The sequence below is a fragment of the Rhinichthys klamathensis genome, unplaced genomic scaffold (assembly GCF_029890125.1).
Source record: "Rhinichthys klamathensis goyatoka isolate OS25496 unplaced genomic scaffold, OSU_Roscu_1.1 h1tg000309l_1, whole genome shotgun sequence".
Taxonomy (NCBI): domain Eukaryota; kingdom Metazoa; phylum Chordata; class Actinopteri; order Cypriniformes; family Leuciscidae; genus Rhinichthys; species Rhinichthys klamathensis.
Window position 1 is genome coordinate 1662154 of NW_026606827.1, and position 22903 is coordinate 1685056.

At 37.4% G+C, this 22903-nt stretch overlaps 1 protein-coding gene across 14 annotated transcripts in view; it reads left to right on the forward strand.

Moving 5' to 3' along the window:
- Nucleotides 1-22903, forward strand: part of ptprub (protein tyrosine phosphatase receptor type Ub) — a 258109-nt gene that overhangs the window by 143522 nt on the left and 91684 nt on the right. For all 14 annotated transcript variants that reach the window (XM_056270916.1, XM_056270909.1, XM_056270910.1 and 11 more), the window contains exon 4: nt 13267-13342. In XM_056270916.1, coding sequence (XP_056126891.1) covers nt 13267-13342 — 76 coding nt within the window. The remainder of the gene's footprint in view (nt 1-13266; nt 13343-22903) is intronic.

The window sequence follows — 22903 nt, forward strand, 5'->3', positions numbered from 1 at the left end:
GCGTTTTATCCAAAGTTGAAGAACATTTTTCAACTCTCGGCGACCAGTAAAAAACGCCGGGCAAGCGTTCTTCCACCCGCCTGGTGTGTGTTTTCAATTGTTTTCAATGGGAGCGCCGCGTTTTTTAAACGCCATGAGCGTAACGAGGCGCTCCCATTGAAAACAATTGAAAACATACGCCAGGCGTGTGTAAAAAATGCTTTGGTGGACACACGGCCTAAATGATTGGATTTTTTGTTTTCGGCTTAACTATTTCTTTAAACTGAAGAGTGTGTGAAACATTGTTTATCACTTTAAGCCCAAGTCTGAATGCATAACAATGGTAAACAGAGCTGTGTTTCCATCTCTCTGTCACCCTGGTCTTTTTAACACGTAGTCAAACCCATGAACTCTGTTAATTTGCCTAGAGGCTGGCTTAGACTTTTGCTATCAGACTCAAAAAAGCAGAATCACAGGCATGTTGCATGTCTCAGTTTGTTTTCCAGTGTTGTCTTTTGTGGATTCTTGTCCACTTACTGTGACTGGCTTTCCTATATTCAAGAGCGAGAATAAAACATGAAGTTGGTCCTCTAATAAGTCTTAGGCTAGTAATGTCTTCTAAGACCCTTTCAGCCTTGATGGCAGCCAAAATTGCCCAACAATTGCCTCATGACTCATCGCAATAAGGATGAGAATAAAATTGAACAAAACGAGTACATCAGAGAAAAAAAAAAACATTGTCTGCAGTCATAAAGTAATACAAAATAAATAAAGGCAGAAATATCAGCGTTAAGGGCAGCATAGTGACATTGTACATTTGTGTTTCAGCCAGTAAACAAAAATAAAAAACCTCACTGGAAACTGAAAGCTTCTAAGAAGCATTCTCCAAGGACAAAATGGCTTTTATCTATGATGTTTAAATATTATCCAGTGTTTGTATCAATAGCCTGTCTGGCTCATCTAGGAGTGATTGCTCAAGTAAGAGGTCCACTTCTTTTGAGAAAATGAGGACTTTGCTTTCACAGAAAGAAGTGAGTGCTAAGAGATAACCCATACAAAACTGTGATTTCCCAAAACTAAAATCGGTAAACTGATTATTTTCATGGAATTAATCCTTTGTTCACATAACAAGGCCACTCAGGCCGAATCTCTATTTGGAAGGAGCTAATAGCCTGTTTGTTCGACTCTTGTTTTGCCTTAAAATTAAGGGTTTCACACAAACTGTTTATTTCCTCATAACTGTAATGAATGGATTTAGCCAATAATAGATTTCTGATAAACAAGCCCACAGGTTGATTAATTTGACAATTTGTTGTCCACATTGGTTGGTTGCTTGCCTAAATAAAATTTTCTTTTCTATTATTAATAAAGTAAACATAGTGCTGTGTGCCATTCAGAATTTAACCCTCTGGGGTCCAAGGTGTTTTTGGGGTCCTTGAGATGTTTTGACATACTCTGACATTTGTGCTTTTTTCAGTTGCTTATAAACATATTACTGGCAAAGGTGTAACTACACTCTATTTAGCACAAACAGGGCTACCATAATGTGTTATCAACATGTATGTACATTTTTGTATTTTTGAGAGAATATTGTTTATGCGTGGTTATTGAAAAAACTAAAACTTAAAGTTTCTGAAATAAGGCCACAAAACACATACTAAATATCTGTCCACAAGACTTTTGACTAATGGATGTTGTCGCCTAGAGTTTTTTCTTTCTCGATGATCTGAAAATCATCCTGCCTTATCATTCACATAAAACAATAGATTGGTTTAAATTTAAAAATGACACTTTTTGTTTGGAAAGGCAATATGCGCAGGGGTGTGACCTGCTGTGATTCACACCTGAGAAGACAATGGGCCCGCATAATGAGCGCATAATGGGGCTGCATACTAATGACCCTTTCATTCAGGTGTGTCACTGAGCCACAAGAATGACAATATATATATATATATATATATATATATATGCCTATATCTATCTATAAATTACAGGAACGTCTGTCTGTGTGTGTGTGTGTGTGTGTGTGTCTGTGTGTGTGTCTGTCTGTGTGTGTGTCTGTCTGTCTGTTAATCGCATATCTCTCGAACCGTTAGTCCGATGGATCTCAAACTTGACAGGTGTCTTGCTACGGGCACGAGTAAGTGCAGTGCCGAGTTTGACGTTGTTTGGATTAGAAATGCAAAAGATATCGCTAAATATATATGTTTTTACCGCTCTAGCCGCTGGCCACTCCCCCTCTCACACTGCACACTGAGTGAGCACAGCGCAGGACCAGGGACGAAGAAAGCAGATTTGCTCCCTGAATCGTCGCGCTTATTCATTTGTTAATATGTCAGTCAGCTACGCTGTTTACTTCTTAATATTATATTTAGTGCGTTCGCAGTCTCTTTCACGGCCATCATTTGTAGTAAATGCTATTAACGTTATCTGTCATGCGCGCTGAAGTTAGCATGTATATGTTAACTATGTGATGTTTAATGTGCTATGTTAACTATGTGATGTTTAATATGCTATGGTAAATAGTTGCCCCCTGCCTATTCAACAGTATATAGCAGGCTTTAACGAGCTTAACGAGTATAGTAATCCTCTTACCGATCGTGTGACAGCATGTGCTATGTTAACAATTTGATGTTTAATATGCTATGGTAAATAGTTGCCCTGCCTATTCAACGTGTGACAGCAAATCTATGAAGGTAAAATTATGACATAAAGAATCGCATGCACAGGGTAAGATTTGTGAAAGCGTACATAAGATTGCAAGCGTAAATTAAATTAGCATGTGCAAGAGAAGATTTGTAAAGGTGTAAATCACCCTTCAAGTGTAAGAAAAAAATATTTGCAGCATTTAACTGTTATTCGTAAGTGTAATTCATGCATTTTTAAGCTGCAGCTTCATGCGAATGCAAAATAAATAGGATCTGTATTCTTCAAACTTTCATTTTTCTTGTCTTTTCTTTCATTTTTGCGCTTAACATTATCGCTATCTTTCACGGCCATGTAAATATATTACTGTGTCATGCTTAACATTATCACTATCTTTCACGGGCATGTATCTGTATCCACTCTAAATATATCCTCCAATGCATCATTATGTCAGTAGTATGCTTTCTACCATGCACAAATAAAAATGTCACTGAACTTTTGCTGTGTAATTGTAACAATGAGATCTCAAACACACCAAACCAACAATTGCTAAAAACACACAAAAAAAATTTATTTTGCACGGGCATTTTGTACTAGTAGTACAAAATTGGTTCACAGTTCCAATTATTTATTTATTTTTCAAATTGTGCTTGCAAATTGTATAATATCAAATGTAAAAATTTCTAGTAATTGTGCAGTTAATTATCATACTGTTTTTACAGAAAGTTTGGGAATATATCCCAAATGTGTCACTAATAAAACACAATACAAATAATTTAAAGAGGAGGCTTATATTGAGCTTTTAAGATTTACCTAAGATTTATTTATATGTAGCCTACATATATTTTTGCTATTTTAATAAAAAGGTTACAATTACAACAACAATTAAAATTTTAACTATATTTCAAATGTAATCTTTCTTTGTATATACTAAAGTATACATTTTATCATACATATTTCACAGTTGCGGATTAATTAGTTTGAATATAGCCTACAATCGAACAAACACTAATAACATCTTAGCAAACAAGCTTATTTGATGTGGCAGTATTTTACAGTAAAAACGACATCTTGTCTTTCATATGTAACATCGTTTTTATGATTAGGACATATAAATGTTAATTTGCAGTTTAATACGTTGCTTATACAAAAATATTTTATTTCAACATATTTCAGTCGATTTTTACTCATCTCAGTATTGGAATATAGTTAGGTAAAAGCTGTTCATTCATTCACACACAAAAACGCGATTCAAACAGTCTTTTTGTTTACAGACACTATTTCATATCGCGATTAGAACAAAGCACTTGAAAATAAAGAATGTACCTATTCCTCGGCTGGATCCGTTGCTCCTCCAAATGAAACTACCTGTACTTCTGAGGTAATTTTTTCCAGGATTATTATTAAGATAGTATTATTCCTCACAGCGTCGTAAATATGAGTCTCGTTCGGTGGGTTATCCAGCTGATGTGGGTGTGGATCGCCTCAGAGCATTTGTGTTTGAATAGAGCGCGCGCTCCGTGGGCGTGGTCAAATTAACTTTAATGAGCTGAGACGAGAACGACTATCATCTCTCTCTTTTCGTACAGATTACATAAAATGAGAAAATTTGTTTTTTATATAAATTACTTCATTTAAAAGAAGATAATTCAGGCTTCATGCCTGTGTGCCTGTATACCTGTTTGACTGAGTATTTGCAGAGTTACAGTTCATTTTTCGGACGCGTTTCAGAATGGACTTCACTGACAGAGAGAACGCAGAACGCGCATCATGTTTATTTTTCTTTATTAGGCGAAAAGCACAACACTTTGTTTTTATTATGAGGTTCCACAAAAAAAATACAAACTCAACAGGATCGAATGATGTACAACACTTATATGTAAGATCAAAATCAACAGAGTAATTTGAGTCTCTTTTGCACTGATAAGGAAAAAAGTGAGCTGGTATCGCCGGCGAGACCGCCGACCCCAGAGAGTTAACTGACAATTCCAATTCATAGATTGATATTGAATTAAGGTATATTACATTTACAGAGTAACTTCGCCGATTTTCACACTGCTTTTTATTGTTATAGTTTTGGTAGTATGTGTAAATGAAAAATTAAAATGAATTGTTCTCCGTGTTACCTGGACCAAGAAATTCAGGTTCATTTGTCAGCAAAAGTTCGCCGGATTACTCATTTTCTTTAAAAAAAACTACAGATTATACTTTTTTGTATCTCCGCCCATGAACAGTTGGATCAACAGAGGGTTATTAACAAAACAGTTATTTTAGTCTACTCTTTAAACAGAATTATAGTAAAAATGGAACACTTTGGCAACAACAATGGTCAACACCATTAAGACTAAAAGTTTGTTAAGAAGTATTTCCTATTAAAGCAAGTTGGTTTTTGACTCTGGTAAGCGTATCCATAGCAGACTGGTGGGAGTATTCTTGGATGGCAACATGCCCAGTGCATTATGGGTTTTCCTACCTATTTGGCAAAAGGGAAGACAACAGCTTTTTTTCTCTGTTTACTCTAGTCATGTAGCACCGATTTCAACTTTTTCCGCCTTTTTGCTGTATAGGCAGCTAAGCTTTATTGAAAAGCCCATTTTGCCAGCAGTGAAGTACCCCTTGTCTAATCATAATTAGTCAAAAGTAAAGATGTCTCAACTTCTGTCAGACTAATGAAGTTCCTGCGTTCTGCATTTGATTCTGTGTCTATTACGAGCTTCGTACACCGTAACAATGGGCTGTCTATCCCTATACATGTGAAATGAGACTGCGGCCTGTCTCTCATGATATGATGGGCCCCCACGTTTATGTGTCACGAGATACCATATTTCTTGTCTGTCGTGTCTGAACATCAATAGAGAGAAAGGAATGGAATGAAGGAAAATTGAATAGACAGAGATGGGGAGAGATTGGGTTGAAGAGCAGAATGGAAATGGGTAGGGATCACCTTGAGTTTGAAATATTCGAGTTGAAATCTCCCCTGTCTGCCATGCTCGCTCATATATTTCTGCTGTTATTGGTGAAGGTGTAATAGATAGTGGGAACTTGTTATCAAATATTAAAGATGTTATCGGGCCTGCCAGGACTGCCAAAAAGGAATCTAGCTTCAGCCCATCCATACCTTTCTGTCTCTCTCTCTCTCTCTCTCTCTCTCTCTCTCTCTCTCTCTCTCTCTCTCTCTCTCTCTCTCTCTCTCTCTCTCTCTCTCTCTCTCTCTCTCTCTCTCTCTCTCTCTCTCTCTCTCTCTCTCTCTCTCTCTCTCTCTCTCTCTCTCTCTCTCTCTCTCTCTCTCGGGCTTCCAATTGAATTCACATCACATCAACAAATGTGTATTTGTCTCTCCGCCACGTTGAACAACAAAGCTGAAGCTACGAAAGAGTAATTGAACCTGACACATTCTTAAGAAAACATTAGGTCAGATCCATTAATAATAATAATGTAGATGAATAAAATACATTCCACCTGGATGGATTCATTGCATGAGCAGACAAGGTACAATGCATGCTTTCGGGTTTCGTTATTTTAATATTTTAATCTGTTGACTGAAAACATGCCAAATAAAGGGAGGTCTATAATACCTGGAGAAAGATATGTTTGTATTATCATCTTTGCTCTTAACGGTTTAGTTTTAGAGTCATACACAGCTATTTTTATAAAAGGCCAACAGTGGAGAAAGATTCTGTTTGGATCCAGATGTTATAGTTACAACATCTGCCAGTAGGGGCTAATTGGATCAAGCTAATCAGTCAAACCTTGACCCGTTGGTCAGGACTGGATCATTCTGAGGAAAACATGTCCTTGTTAGAGAGCCTGGTTTGTTTGTGTCTGTCCTCCTTGATTGCGGTCCTTCACTTTCTCTCTGAGCTCCTCTTGTTCCTTCTCTCATCAACCCCAACATTTTACTTAGTGCATTTTAACCTTTTCAACTGGTGCGTCTAGCTGTTTAAAATGTTTCAAAGCTTAGAATGTGGATTTTAGAATGAAATAAGGCTATCTGACGTAACAAATTGTAACTACTGCAGTTTCAAGTCTGTTTCATAATTTATAATAAGATCATAGTAATCTTAATAGGAATTGGTAGTTGAAATGGATATTCATGTCATATTGTTGGAAAGCTATCAGTTAGTAGACGTTTGCTCTTATGAGCAAATACGTGTTACTATAAATAAATAAATGATCAGTTACAATTATTGATTGTTATTCCACTGTTGGGAACAATGTACTAGAATGTAATTATTGTAAATGCTTTCTGTTACTTAGATTCAAACACTTTTCAACCAGATTGGTAATTTGTTCTTTAATAATAATAATGTTCTATAGAAATTGAGGCACACTTTAGATTAGGGTCCAATTCTCACTATTAACTAACTATAAACTACGACTTTTACCTCAATAAACTCCATATTACTGCTTATTAATAGTTAGTAAGGTAGTTGTTAAGTTTAGGATTAGGGATGTAGAATATGATCATGCAGAATAAGGCATTAATATGTGCTTATAAGTACTAATAATCAGCCAATATCCTAATCATATGCATGCTAATAAGCAACTAGTTTATAGCGAGAATTGGACCATAAACTAAAGTGTTACCAGAAATTGTATTAACGTTTGATTTATAGAATATACATTTAATCAAATTAACTTTCATTTTATGTATAAAAACCAGTATGTTTAAATTTTGATGGCATTATTGTAAAGTTATCTAACAAGATTTTTTTGTGCTTGACAATTTATGGTAGCTTAGAAATCTAGACGCACCCTAGCAAATTTTATTTTGCAGCCAGGGTGGTCTAGCAACTCTCCGTTGGCTTTCGAGCTGGAAAAACCAAACTGTAGTCAGGCCAATCACATTGTCTATAGAGTCGACGGGTGGGCTTAACAATGACGACAGTTGTGATGGTTCCCTGCGACTTGAAAACAAAGAATGGCTGCTGCTGCTGGCGAACAGCGGTCTTTCGAATCGGCTTTGGCCGCGACTCTGGAGGACTTGGAGTTAAGCTTTTCTTTGAGAAAAGAACAAAGAACGGCACTTAAGTCATTCCTAAAAAAAATGGAAAGTTGTGTTCGTAGTTTTTCCGACCAGATAGGCAAAAGTTTAATCTATCAACTAGCTCCGCTGGTGGGAAAACGCTCTGGTTGGTTGTAGCGCTATCCTATTGCGTGCAGAGGGAATATGAAAGACAACCGTTTATCCCGCCCCTCGGATTGAGCTCTGCCAATGGTGAGTTCCCAGACCCAACATCTTGATGTGGGTCTGGCTTGCCAGGCTAAATTTATGGTGCTGTTAAAACAAAAAAAAATCTATTCTGACAGCTTGGTTAATTCTTTTGAAAGTCACTGTCAGTTGAGAAATCTACATATTAGAGAATAAATAGGCATAATTCATTATTTATGTATTATTCTTTTCGTAATGCTATCATTGAAAATAGTGGTCATCATTTAAGAATAACTTTTTGGGGGGCACTGTAAACACAAAAATGCGAGAAAAAAGTTAAATCGAGTGAGAAATATATATATTTTTAAATATTGATTATACTTCTATCTTTGTATCTGTCATGTGTAGTCTGTTTTGGTTCTGTTTTTCTATGTTCTGTTCCTGTTTTGCCTGTGTTCCTTTTGCTAGTTTGTCTCCATGGTTTTTAATTCCATGGAGTTCTCACATAGTCCTAGTTGTGTTAATCATCCCTGTATTTAAGCCCTGAGTTTCCTTTGTTCTAATGTCCGGCATCGTCAATGTTATGTTATTGTCTTTTCGTTGTGCGCTTCATTAATCCGATACATGGCAATCTTTCTACCTTGAAAAACACACATATGCCTCTTTTGATCTGATCCATTGCTGTCACAAGTCTTGCTTATAGAAGGACTATAGAGATGATCGTCTCCTTAGCAGGAAAATATAGGATTCAACTCAGCCCTGCATTGCCATACCCAGAAAGAGGTTTTTTTTATTTTCATCATAAATCAGAGAGATTTGTTCCGTGAAGGAAGGGAGTATAGCCACTGATTAGAATAAATGTGATGCGGGTAGAGGATTTTAATAGCATAAGAATGCCTTAAAAAAAAAAGTGTGATTTGGTCTTTTGTTTCGGAGGGCTGATGGCATGTCAGCAGAGGCACACCCGTGGAATGGTGAGGGAAATTCCAAAACGCATTTCAGAGTAATCTCCCGTTGCATCATCCTGCAAGTCTGTTGTCAGATTATTGTGGTTATATGGCAGTCCTTTCCAACAGGAGATTAAAGTTGTGTTACAGAGCCTGAGCCAGCGCTGGCTGTATATTCTGCTGTCTGGAGTCACTTTCCTCCTCTCTTCCCGCAAAGCACGTCGTGTTTTTTAGATCCCAATCAGAGACTTCACATCCATCTTCACGTATGTCGGCGCCGTTTGAGGTCAAGGATAGGTCAGAAGCATGAAATCATGCTGTTCAGTGATGAAATAAGAGGCTTCTGACAGCCCGGAATGTTCTGCTGACCAGGTAATGGGGAAGTTGAACATGGAATGAAGCGCCGCCATGACAGCTCTGAGAGATACTGCCGTCAACTAGTGCTACGGCTCCAAAACATACAAATCCCCTTTCACTGATAGCAACGCTCATGGATAAGACTACCACTTTTGACGATGTTTTGACAGGTTTCTTCAACTTTAGGCATGTTTACGTTAGCGTTTAAAAGTTCAGGGTTTTCTTTAAAAAAAAAAAATTTTGAATATTGTGCGAACGACGAGATGAGATGTTATTACACATCGAGAGCACAGAGACTTTGCTCTTCCAACAGTACTCTACTTTGACGCCCACGCCTGAAGGTATTGCTTCCAAAAAAAGAAGATAAACTAGATACTATTGTGAATGAACTTTGTGTCATCATTATTATCGTTAACTAAAACTATTAAAAACATTTAGAAGCTGAAATAGAATAAATATAAATATTCGTTGAATGCACATTAAGGATCAAAGAATCCTTCATGTTTAACAACTTTTTATTTTTGTTATATAAAGTTCACATTTAAACTGTCTTGAAAACTTTTTTCATGTCTTTGTCATTTATTTTCACTACATTTAAAGGGTCATGAAACCCCCCTCTTTCAGCTTAAGTCTAGCTCACAATCTTTTTGAAAAATGCAACTTAAATGGGCGTGGATGGCTGTGAGAAGGGGTGTGGTATGGCCATCACTGTCATCGCCAGTATCCCATGCATATCGACTGTCACTAAAAGCAGTGGTAAAACGTGAGGAAATGCTAGATTTTTTTTATAGCTGGCAAAGTTAAAGTCTTATGAAATACGACACTTTATTATTGTCCTTTCAAAAGTAACTGAATGCCCTGCTATATTAGCCTACAGTAATCATAATTATATTGAGAACATATTAATGTAGGCTACATGTATAATTATAATGTTATTATAAAATATATAGTTGTTTATATAGACACTATAAATATATATATTTGAAAATTATTAATTTTCCGCTTAAAAAAAAACGTTACGTGCATAGCTAGATCTATACGCGCCCCCTGAACCCCCATAATAAAGATGGCTCTGTGGAGGTGGATGACGTCTCATTTTAGACACACACACACACACACACCTCTGAAGGGATAGAAAAGTCCTCGGGACTTGGTACCGCATCACTCGCAAGACGCAACCTGCATTGGTCGTCAACAAGGCGAAGTCCACCATTCTCCAATTCTCGAAGCTCTCTCGAGAAAAATGTTTGCGGCACACACGTTTAGATGTGTCCGTGGTTGATGGAAAACCAACCGCCCAGAGCCAGAGTCTAGCCCGGGCAGCATCGCGGGGAAACATATTCAACCCAATTGGACTTTTGCACCACGAAAACAAACACTTGCGTGCGTCCCATGATTGCCTCTCTCATCTACTACGCGATATCACAGTTTGACATGTCACTGGAAAGATCCACGTGGTGTCATGAATAATTAAGAGACAGTGTCTTCTCATAGGATATGAAAACTCAGTCTCATTAATAATTATGAGACACCGATGAGTCATCAACGCACTTACAGTGCACTGCCACGTCACAGCCTGTGACGTGGACACGATGAAGATTTTAAACCCGGAAGACAAAAAAAGCGGAAAAAAACTCAAATTTAACCATTTTAACCCTGCTATTAAATCTAACTGATGCTAACATTGTCTTCAATGGTGTTCAACACATATACCTCTGATAAAATCTCAGAAAATTTGGTTTGGGGTTTCATGACCCTTTAATCTTTTATGTATTGATTATATAGTTTTATCCATTTCCTAGAACCAGACTTTCAATTTGTATTATGAAATGCATCATAAATTAACTAACAGTTTCAATATTTTGAGAAAATTATTCATATATTTATAACATCTGATCTGACTGTATCATGTCCACCACTACAAACAACATTTTTCTTACATCCAGTAAGGAGACAATGTTGTCGGTGAAGAGCTTTAAAGGTTCTCTAAGCGATCCTGGGTGACGTCACTTCTTGTTGACGTTCGAACTATTGTCAAACAAAACGGAGGCTAGCTAGACCCTCCCTCCTCCTCATCCGCACACTAACCCCCCAAACCACACCCCCAAACCCTTCTTGTCGGTCATTGGCTGGAACAGTTTGTTATGTTTTGGGGAGCGGGTTGCTGCAGTTTGTTTTTGGTGCTGTTTGTGAAGCATGGGCTGTCTACAGAGATCGCGTTTCTTTACAGTGTGTTCAGGGGACAGGCAGCCAGCGGATAGTGAGGAGATGTTTGCTGTATGTGACAAAAAATGTTTTGGCCTAAAAAACACATGACATCGCTTAGAGCACCTTTAAATGAAATATTAGACATTTGATATGTGAAGAAAGCAAACATTTCAAGCTAAGTATCACAGATGAGCAGGATATTTTTATTATGCATCATTCATTACCAATTAATCTTGCGATTTTGTCACAATATGCAAAAAGTGTGAAGGTAGTATTTAATTGTATTAAAAATAGCCTACATGCTAACTGTGATATCAGCCTCAGCAAGACAAAGCAGTCTGACAATTTATTCAAATTCTTTTACATTTTTAATTTCAACCCCATTTATTTCCATCACATAATGTCATTAACCACAATTCATAATTTGAGATGACTTTCAGGGGGGAAAAAATGATAGCAATTCTACAAGTGTGAAAAGTGTTTAAGAGAGTAATAAGTTAAACAAACACTCGTTTATGATTGAAAACCAGTGTTATTTTAGTTTATAATAGTTTTATAAATATTTTGAAATAGTTTTTATTTTTATATTTTATGTTTTCATGTTAACTTTAGTTTTTTTTTTAATTAATTGTATTATTTAGATATTTTTTTATTTTATTATATAAATTTATGTGCTTTTATTTCATTTTATTAGTCATTTAAAAAAAATATATTGCTTTTAGGTTTATTTTATTTTTATTTTTTAGTGCTTCAACTTACAATACAATTATTTCAGGTTATTCCCAATTTTCGTTTGTTTTGTTTTTCAACAAATATTTTATTCTATTTCAGCTTCTAAATGTTTTTAATAGTTTTAGTAAACGATAATAGCACAACGTTCATTCACAACTGGGATTTTTGCTTGTTTTCTAAACCGTAAACAAACATAGTATTTTTTTTTTCCTTTTTTTCTTTTCTCTTTTTTTGAAGCAATACCTTCAGGCGTGGGCAGCAAAGCAGAGTACTGTTGGAAGAGCTAACATAGCCTCTGCGCTCTCGATGTGTAATAACATCTCGTCACTGTCGTTCGCACAATATTGATTTGATTTCATTACACTGGAGCGACCGTCCTTTGCTCACAGCCTTTGGCGAGTGTGAAGCGTCTCTCCCGGTCCCCGGGGACTTGTGCCCCTTACGCTCACATTATGAGCCGATGCGTCTTTGTGTGTGCGCGCAGCATACCGAGTGAGAGCCATGTGTCACAGTGCACGCAGGCCTCCTGATGAAGCCATTATTTCCTCTATAGGCCTCAGGGGCCCTTTAGTGAAGTTGGCATCCATTTTCTCTCTTTCTCATTCTCTTTACTTGCTTTGGCATCCTTTTTCTCGTTTTCTGTTCTCAATGACTGTCAAAACTTGTGCAAAAAGAAAACTCAAGAAAAAAGATGCGAAATGCCAAAAAGATGAATGATGTTCTTTTCAGTGTAGTTGACAGACTCGTCCTTGTTTTCTCTCATTATTTCTTAATTGTTTCATTAATGTAAGATTAATGAAGCACAATGCAAATGTAAGATAATAATTAAAATATAGCGCAGACAGCTCATTAAAACACTTTTTGTGAGTTTGATTGGAACTATTATGATGGAGTTTAATAGATACCACTTTGTGTTGATTAATATACAAGGCATCACTTATGTTTATTTATGTATTTGCACTGTATAACACTGCGTATTAATCGTATTTAATATCCAGCTTTAAAACAAGACTAATTTACTTGAGAAGCAAAATTGTGTAAGATAATAAGATTTGATTTTATTGGACTCGATTGAATAAGGCTTGATTTCAGAAAATAAATCATGAATTAAGTGCATTTTCCCCAAGATGATTTACTGATGTGTGCAATCATTGTAATTTTGTAACTTCAAATGCTGAAACTACTCTGATTTTAAAGGCCAAATAAATTGTTGCAGGTCATGTTTTCCTCTTTTTGTGTTTTCAGATATTGCTAGAGGCGACTGTGGACCGCAGAGGCTACATTGCAGTTGATGACATACTCCTATTGAACTACCCCTGTTGTGAGTAGCACACAACTGTCATTATACTGTGAGGGTGTATGTGTGTTTGTTTAAGCAGCATGAAAATGTGAAGGACTTTACAAATGGCTTTTAGTGTAATATTGTTTTCTGTCTATGCTATTTTGAGCCAATTTGCTAAAGCAAAAAACAAAACAAATTTACAGGATTATGTTAAGTATTACCATATAACATTGTGTTTATACTAATGAAAAGCTGAAATTTGGCCATTGTTGCAATTGACTAAAAACAATTAACCGATTAAAATAAATTACATTGTGTGTCATTTGCAAAATGTACTTCTCAATGGTTGAGCAATTAGATAAATAGATTTTATGATTGTCAAATGTTAATAGATAGATTTCTTAAATTATAAAGTCTGATATACTATTTATGTGACTTTCCCTGCCGGCATTTTTTTTATTTTATTTTTTTAAGCTGCCATTCAGTGGCAGCATTTTTAATCATTTTTACAAAACTTTCATGGCACCCATAATATTTTATGTTATGAATATCTTAACATAGAATATGTCAAAAAGAATAGAGCATCTGCTTTATCAAAAATAAAATAATAATAAAACAAAATCATTAACACTTTTCATTTAAACGTTTTTAAATAAATAAAAAAATCAACATTTTGAACAAAAATATAAGGAAATCGCGCTTTTGTCAAAGACTGGATCCGGATCGTATTCAGAAGAACAGTGATCAAAAGATAGATGAAGTAGATCGAGTCCATCAACACCCTCAAAGCTTCACAGACCTATACCTCTTCCTGGGTTCGACATTTCATACGGTAACGTTAGGCACTTTTGATTTACATGCTGTTTGATGATTGAGTTATTTTATATGTGCATATTAAGCAATGTTTCTGTCGCTTGTTTCTGCTTCTTCTTCGACTGTGTTTTGATCTGGAGATTCTGTACTCTTTCAGAAGATGCGTAAAAGTGCCGCCTACCATATAACAGTGAAAACATGGATAGCCCGAAAATTCTGTCAGTGGCGGGGAAGCGTTGTGTCATAAATGATGGAAAATTCCGTCAATGGTCCGTCAAATTCCGTCAAAGAGTTAATTATAATAAATTATATAGTTAAATGTATATTTCCAGCATGCACTGTAGAAATTAACATCAGCCATTGACAAAATCCAGATGGTTCAATCACTGTTTTATAGTAACCTTTCTAACATGAAAGATGACGCTGTGAGATTTGCATTGCTCTCATATACAGTACAACTTTACAGTACAATCTTCCTATGCAGGTCCAGTTCCACACAGATCTTCCTGATGGATCTGCAAGCACACATAATTTGGATATCAAAGTCACTTTTGTACCCAAATTCACTTTTCATCCTTATTTCAGTACAGCTTTTAGCTCAGCAAGATACAGCTACATGGTTTCTTTGATGATGAAAAATTCTAGTTTCCATCTTGTGTGAAAGGTCTGAGGAACAAGTTTCATTATGTAGACCATGTCACACTTTCCCATTCCAATTTTAGGTCAGCTTTAAGAACGTACACAATGTCTGTAGCATGATTTTGTAATATGAATGATTCATCAGTGCAAGTTCAAAGAAGTTTGTCATTTGGATAATGTAAACCAACAGCCAAATAACTATTTAGTCAACTAAACGAGACACATAACAAATTAGTAAGCTCTTTTTCTCAGGAGGAAAATCAGAGAAGCAGGAGACTTAAAGGCAGTGTTGGGGAAGTTACTTTTAAAAAGTAGTGTTTGCTCGTTACTCGTTACTTCTTAAAAAAGTAATCCGTTACTTTACTTAGTTACCACCTTTGGAAAGTAACTTTTTAAGTTACTCGTTACTTTTACGTTACTTTTATGTTGCTTGACTTTGGGCAGAACCCAATATCTGTTCCTAAATGTGTAGGCCTACATAAAATTCTACTATGAACTCTACTTATTGAAAAATTAAATAACATTTGAAAAACCTGTATAAACTGAACACCAAAGAACAATATTAACTATTGAGCGGTGGTGACGCGTTCATGAAAAATGTCACAAAGAACCGGCAAAAGTAATGTTTATGAATATGTCAAATATAGCAAGGAGACATTTCAATTGTTTATTAATAAACAAGTGTTTTCTTTGTCGGTCAGTGTCGGCTGCAAAGTTAAAGATGCTGACTCGCGATCTTCGCAGTAGTGAACGCGCCAGAGAGAAATGCACATTTCATACGGATTACATAAGCAGAGAGTCTGTTTTCTCTCGTTTTAAATACTTTTGTTTTAAAGTACACATTTCAAGCTTTCTATATATTTCTCAGATCTTTGAGGCAAGTAGCTTGCGCTGAGTTTCGGTTCATTTATGAGACGAGCTCAGTTCACACGCCGGCACGGAGTTCCTGAGAAGTCCTGATTATATTGCCTGCTATATTTACTTCTTATTTATTAAAGACAATTGGTTGATGAAACATTGATTAAAATGAAGATACAATTAATACAAAACGAAATTCACCTTAAAGAAAGGCTTTCTACAAAAACAAACTTAATGAAGTGGTCAAAATCATGTCTGCCCACTCCATTTGTCTCCCGATTGCGCAACTTATGCTCTTACTCATGCTTTTCACTTTTCATAGAATCAACATAGATGAAATGAAAAAATAAATTATTTTATTTAAACATAAATATGAAACTAAATCGTTTTCTTTAATGACTAGGCTACAACACGTAGGTCTATACAGAGAAATTTAATATCGGAGCGGGATTTGAGCGAACGCCGTCTTACGGTAAGCATGTGGGGGTAGAGGTACGATTTTCGAGCAATCGTCGAATTTTATTTTACTTGATATGCCAATCCGTAATATTTGGTGTTTTAAATGCCTGTTTGAGGTCTCTGTGAAAGTTTTAAAGCAGTCTATTAGTGCCGCTTTCAGAGCGGTCAAGTCCGAAGAACTGTTACGTCCATAACATTGTTTCTTTCCTCATAAATGCGAACACGAAAAATTCAATAAAATTAATATTTTATGTTCTGTGGAGAGCCAACCCTTCTTCATCTGGTGGGTAGTATTACTTTTGGTTTGCACAGTGTAATTCACAGAATTGATTGCTCTGCTCCCAGCCTCTGTCACCTACCATGGAGCTTGTGACTATTGCAAGCGCGCAGCTGAGGAGACAGTGTTGCTGTCAAATCTGTCCATGGGAAAAGTAACGTTGTGCGGAATTGAAAAAGGAACTACGTTTCGTTACCAAATTTTCAGTAGTAACGCGTTACACTACTTTTTACCCGAAAAAGTAGTTACGTTACTGTAACGCGTTACTTTGTAACGCGTTACACACAACACTGCTTAAAGGTGAAGTATGTAGATTCTGCGGCGCTAGAGGCCCCTAGCAGAATTCGAAAAATAAAGCTTATTTTCAAACTCCCTTTCACATGTTGCACCTCCCCCAACTCCACCATCACAAACACGGCTTTTACGGGTGCAATTGCGATGGCATGTTTCAACACGTAAAAGTTTGCTACTTTCAATAAAAGGTCCAACATATTAGGAACACTTTTAGCTGTATTGCTGTGTGTCTTGAGTAAGCAATCGAGGAGACTAACACTATGTAGAGTGAACGCGAGCGTCTTGCTTATAATTAGCCCAATCAACCAACGTATCTGCACCGGGCACATTTTTTTTTACACATTTTGTTTTAGGCTGAGTAAACACTATAAACTGGCTCTGGCATTTGTCTTTCTGAACGGGTGCATGATGATGCTGTATGTTATTGAAGAATCCTTTGAAGCGCTTAGCATCTGCATCACAATGCTCCGTTCACTTTGACGTGTTTATGGCCTGTTTAATCTTTGAAGGTCTAAATGCAGTAAATTTTGGCTTGCAATTGTGTAACCAAAGCTGGTTCCACAGCGACTAAACACCCTCTGGCTCCGCCTGCTACAGTAGCCACGCCCCAAACTCTCACTATTGGCTGAGCTGGAAAGAGATTGACGGATCTGAGCTGATCTTAATGTTTTGATGATGCTCAATGTTTACACTTTTGGGAGAGAGGGATACTAATAGTAGTAAATGAACAATAAACTGGGTTAAGATAATGCATTTTAACATAAATCTTATATACTTCAACTATAATCAAGTCTCCATTTGCACTCTGGGAGTAACAATTAAGGTATATTAGCTATCTCAGTTATTTTTATGCGGGTGCTACTATTTAACATTTACTATTCAGTGCATTCATCAGTATGCTGCATATGTACTGCATTAGTTAGTGGAAAGCTGAACCCTGCTGGTTGCCTGCATGCTGAGATAGCCTGCTAGCTGCCGGACATTGCAGAAAACAAACAGATCAGAGTAGGGAGGAGATGTTGCGAGGGAATGTGTGATGTGTTCGGCCCTCCAGTGCAGTGAAGACTCTGTGTGTACGAAGCTGTGATTTCTTTTATTGCCGAGGGGGAAAGTAGAAATCCTTTAAACATCCCTAATCCAGCAGAGCTAGATATTTGTTTTTGTATGCTGACTGTAGACTGGAAGTTAAAGTTCTAATGGTAGTATTGAAGACTGGTGTTGTTTATTAAAATCGTATTATGTATGACTTACTGGCTGTCTAAATGACTAATTTTGGTAATTGGTGTCAGATAAAGACTTTAATGCACAAGCTATTTGTGCAAATTACTTGGTCTACAATCTAACAAGGTGCAAAAGGTGGTGTGAGTATTTACATTAAGTCATTGTCATTTTTTTCTAGTCAGAATGTGAGTCTGATACTGCTCCATATAGGGCTTTGATTATGAGGCGTGTCTTAACCTAACCAGAAAAAAAAAAACCTCTGCACTCAATTGACCGTTCGCAAAAGCCACGCCCCCTAGTTATTGTTGCTACGCCGGTCAAACAAATGGTCAAACACGACCAGCGCCACAGATTACCATGACGGGAAGAGGTGCGTCAGTGACCTTTTTTGGAGCAATACCTCCGCGATATCCTCCAGATCGAGGCAAAAGGGGTTACAGTATGCAGTGGAGGGATATATTCAAAATATAAAAATACGCAATGAAGGAGACACGACTACTATCGAGCCTAATAATGCTCTCAAGCTCTCAAACCGGTCTCAAGCGAAATCTGAGAAACCCCATGACCTGTAACGTTACCTCAAATGCAACCAGCACAGCCTTGAAGAAGATTTTATAAGCTGTTTCAGTGGCTAATTGTTTGGAGTTAGAAATATATAACTCGCGCTGCATATTTAGTAATTTTGCCTCAGATAACGTTACAGGATTATTCATTCGCTTTAACAAGCAGGTTGTTCATTACCACGGCAACCGCTTGCGTGTCATGCTGAATGCGATTTTCGTGTTAAAAAAGTAACTATACATAATAGACGGAAAGATGCAGATAACCATACATTATTTCTATTCGTTACGATATTGATATGAACTGATGTTGTCAAGTAAGCTTCATGCGTTCCCCGTTGCGAACGTGCACTCCTCTAACGTTATTCTAAACTGTAGTCTACAGGTGCTGCCTGCACTGCTAGTGACTGCTGCTCATTTCCCCCCGAAAATATCATGTTAACAACAACACTTTAGAAAACGTACTTCCTTTGTGGATCCTCTTGATCTGCTTTCTCCATGCTTCTTTGACTAATCTCATTGTCTCAGTCTCACGCACGCTGCACGCGAGTTAACCATGTTCGACACATTTAACTGGGAGTGGGGCCGTCCACACTGTTTTTATCCATTGTAGGGACCGCGCACGTTGTGTTTTCGGCTTTTGAAACGGAAAGAACACAACTCCTCCAGACAATCTCTCGGGGTATCTAGTGTCCGATTTACAAACGCCGTGGGCGCACCGCTTCACCATCTTGCTTGGAGTCAATGTTTGACGGACCTGCTCATATAGTAACGGTTGCTATGATGTGTGATTGGACAATAGCCGTTTTGGGGGAGGGGCCTGCGAACGGTCAATTGGATAGACCTACAACCAATCAGAGCAACGCAGTAAGTGACGTATGCTGAGCTACGCATAGTTGTCAACAGAACTCAACTGCACGCACACTGGAAGAAGTAGTAAAATAATGAGTGTTGCTTCTTTTACTTGGTCCTCCATGAGTGCGAACAAAGGAGAAAACACAACGACCACAGGGTTTTCATTACGTCCCATCTTCTTAGCGACCATCGGAGCCAGCTGATAAAATAAACTTTTGCCGAATCCCGGCCGTAGGAAGGACGGCAAACACATCTTTCCGATCGACAAATGCCTTGATTGCAGTTCTCTGTTCGTCTTTTAAAATGAATGCGCTGTCGATTTCTTTTACAACAGACTTGATAGCGGAATCTATACATCTCAGTTCTCCAGCTGCAGTCAACTTTGAGGGAAACCAGTTCAACCCAAGCGCTCTTTGATAACGTGATGATTACGTAACTGCAGATCATCTGTCCATCATCGTATAAAGCCCGCCCTGGCAATTTGATTGGCACGACGATTTCTGAACCGATCATAATTACTCCTCCATGGATCGAGTCCAGACCGAACTTCCCGACCAAAAAATGTTGTGGGCGGGGTTCGGGCTGCCATCCAGGCTAGGAAAATAATGCAACAACGTTTGTTTCGGCTGTATAGAAAATACTGTAATAGTGCAGCTTAAGTAAGTTCAGTGATGGTTCATTTCTGTTGTATAAAAGTTATTAATTTAGTTCATTTATCTATACAGCCGGTCTAGAGAAAACAGTGTAATGTCTTTGTCCAGCTCAGTTCAGTTCTCATACAATGGTGTCAATGCAGATCAATAATATGGTTGAATATTAAGTGTCCCCAACTAAGCAAGCCAAAAGCCAAAGGCGCCAGTGGCAAGGAACCAAAACTCAATCAGCTGACAGAATGGAGAAAAAAACTTTGGGAGAAGCCAGGCTCAGTCGGGGGGCCAGTTCTCCTCTAGCCAATGAACGAACAGTGTATGATTATAGGAACATTTGTTTGGATTTTTTTAAAGAAAATGTATACTTTTATTCAGCAAGGACACATTAATTTGTTCAAAACTAGATATATTGGGCAGTCCCAGTGAAGTACATCAGATCGCAGTACATCTAGAATCAACCTGTAAATTCAGAAATTGCTAATTTCTCATGCATTTTGCATATTAGGCCATGTTTGCGCCTAATTTGCATAATTCCTTTAGTGAATCGGGTGCTAGAACAATGCAGACTGCGTGTGCAAATAATAAATGATGCAGCGGGTGCGATTCATTCTTAGTGAATCCTGCCTAATCTGACTGTCTTTTATTAAAACAAGCTGCTTTATACGATAACAACATGTCTGTATATTTATTTGACAGATGCAAGCCTTTTCTAAGGCCGATTCAATAGGCTCCGACAGCGCAATTATCAACTGTAATGGTTTCTGATGTGCTGAAATGTGTTTTAGTGACCAGCCGATAGGGATAGGAGGCACACCGCAGAGATGCGGTCCTCGCTCCAAGTTAACAATCCCTTTCACAACCCCTAAGGGACACCTTAACGCTTTTAAGGCTTCATAAAACTGTAGTGATATTTATACATATTTAAACAGAGAAAACTGACAAAGTACTATTAGATGGTAATAAAGTGCAATTCCAAACAAGCAAATCAACAGAAGCTGTGGTCATGACGGCTCATCTCTGCTGAGACTCCTAACACCCTCTTCCTTCGCCCCCCTCCCCACTTCCTGCAGGCGGCAGATGGCATCATCTAAGCCCCACTGTGCACATTAAATAATTAAAACTCTCATCAGGACCTGGACACACATTGTCGTGAGTGGCATTGCGCCAGACTGCGGAAATCACCATTTGGCAAGACAAGTCAAAAAGGAAAGGCAGGCAAAAAGAGTAGAACGAGCGAGAAACAGAGAAGATTTCCTTCTGATTCCTTTTGTTCTTGTGTATTCTCTACACATCATAACCTTAGTGTTGTGGCAACTGCAATATCTATTAATCAGAGTCTTCAGGACTCAAACGAGCATATTTAATAATCTAGCTGACAGATTTCCATTCCCTTTTCATATTTCCTTGCCTTGTGATTCATGTTGACTCATAAAAACATGAATTGAGCATCACACAGTGGAATCCACACCAAACGCATGGCCACCCGTCGACTACAAACAATGTAGCTTGGGCCTCCGCCTGGTTTTACAAATCAGATAAACAATATACGCTCAGAGTGGAACAGCATTCTGTTATATGCTGAATAACCTCATAGCCTATTTATCTCCTTTGATTGACAGGTTTCAGACGTGTGCAGTGCGGGTAGGCGGTTAACTGTGATTTTATATACATCCTTAAGAATTAGAGCTCCAACACAAGCCTGCAAATCTAACCAAGACAGCCTTCTTATGAAACCTACAGTATGGGAGAAATAATTTTTTTTAATGCAACCATTACTGTGCCAATAAGTAAATTAGCCTTAAATTAAACAAATTCACATGGGAGATTGTAATGGAATGAAGCAACTTTGCAGCTCAAAAGCATTAAAACTGTTCTTTTGAAATAAATCTTTGTTGCAAAGTTTTACCAGTGACTGCACTTAAGTTATTCTTGTAGTTGTGGCTACTGACTTAAAAGTTTCGCACATTCACAGAAAACGAAACCATGTACAAATTGTTTTAAGTAAGTGTATTTTTAATAAAACATGCATGTAGTTGAATTGGTGGGACATTAAAAGTGATTTTCATCTCTTATCACCATGCAAATAGAAACGGTTCAGTAGTTCAAAATATTAAATTATACATAAACTACACTGTTTAAGTAACAATCAAACTGTCAGGCGTGCAGGGCTGGCTGCGGTTCCCATAGGAGCTCTCCTCCGCTCTCAGAGACTAAGCACTGTTAACTAACACATGAAGCTATTCATGTTGCCCGAGGGTCTTTTTACATCTGACACCCAACTGATTAAAAAAAATCGCTTATACATTCGCAACTAGAATGTGCAAGCCATATTTAATAGAACCTCAGCATTTATCTGTTTGTTTACCTTTTTTGCTTTTTGCTCTTGTCCACCTTCTTGTTTTGGTACTTGAATGAGTAATGTGTCCTCTGCCACCAACAGGCTCTAAAATTGGTTTCTTCATACAGTGTATTTTGTAAAACAATGTGCAGACAATGAATGTACAACATCTTGGCTGCACCGTCTTTTCATATGGGTGTTTTTGTGCACTTTATATAGCATATTGTAGCAATCTTGCACCTGTATTTTCTCCTGGGATCAATAAAGTATTTCTTAATTTTTATCTATCCTATCTATCTGTTTCTTTCTTCTTTTTATCCTGTTTAATCCCTGACTCTATATATTCAGTTGAAAAAAAATGTCTTCAAATGAATAGATATGACTTTTAAATTCAAAAGGTCATATTTCAGTTTAGTTGAACTGAGATTTCGTTTAAAGGGAAGGAAAGTACCAAGAACCATATATGCTGGAGGAAGATTATCTAGACCTTTTTATGTCATAGGATTTATCAATTGTCTCACATACAGGCAAGGGAACAACCCATATATGGACACAGCGTTTAACTAGCAAGTCAAACTGGAACAAATCAACATTTCTGGCCACTAAGAGATTGTTTGCCTGCATTTGAAGTCCACA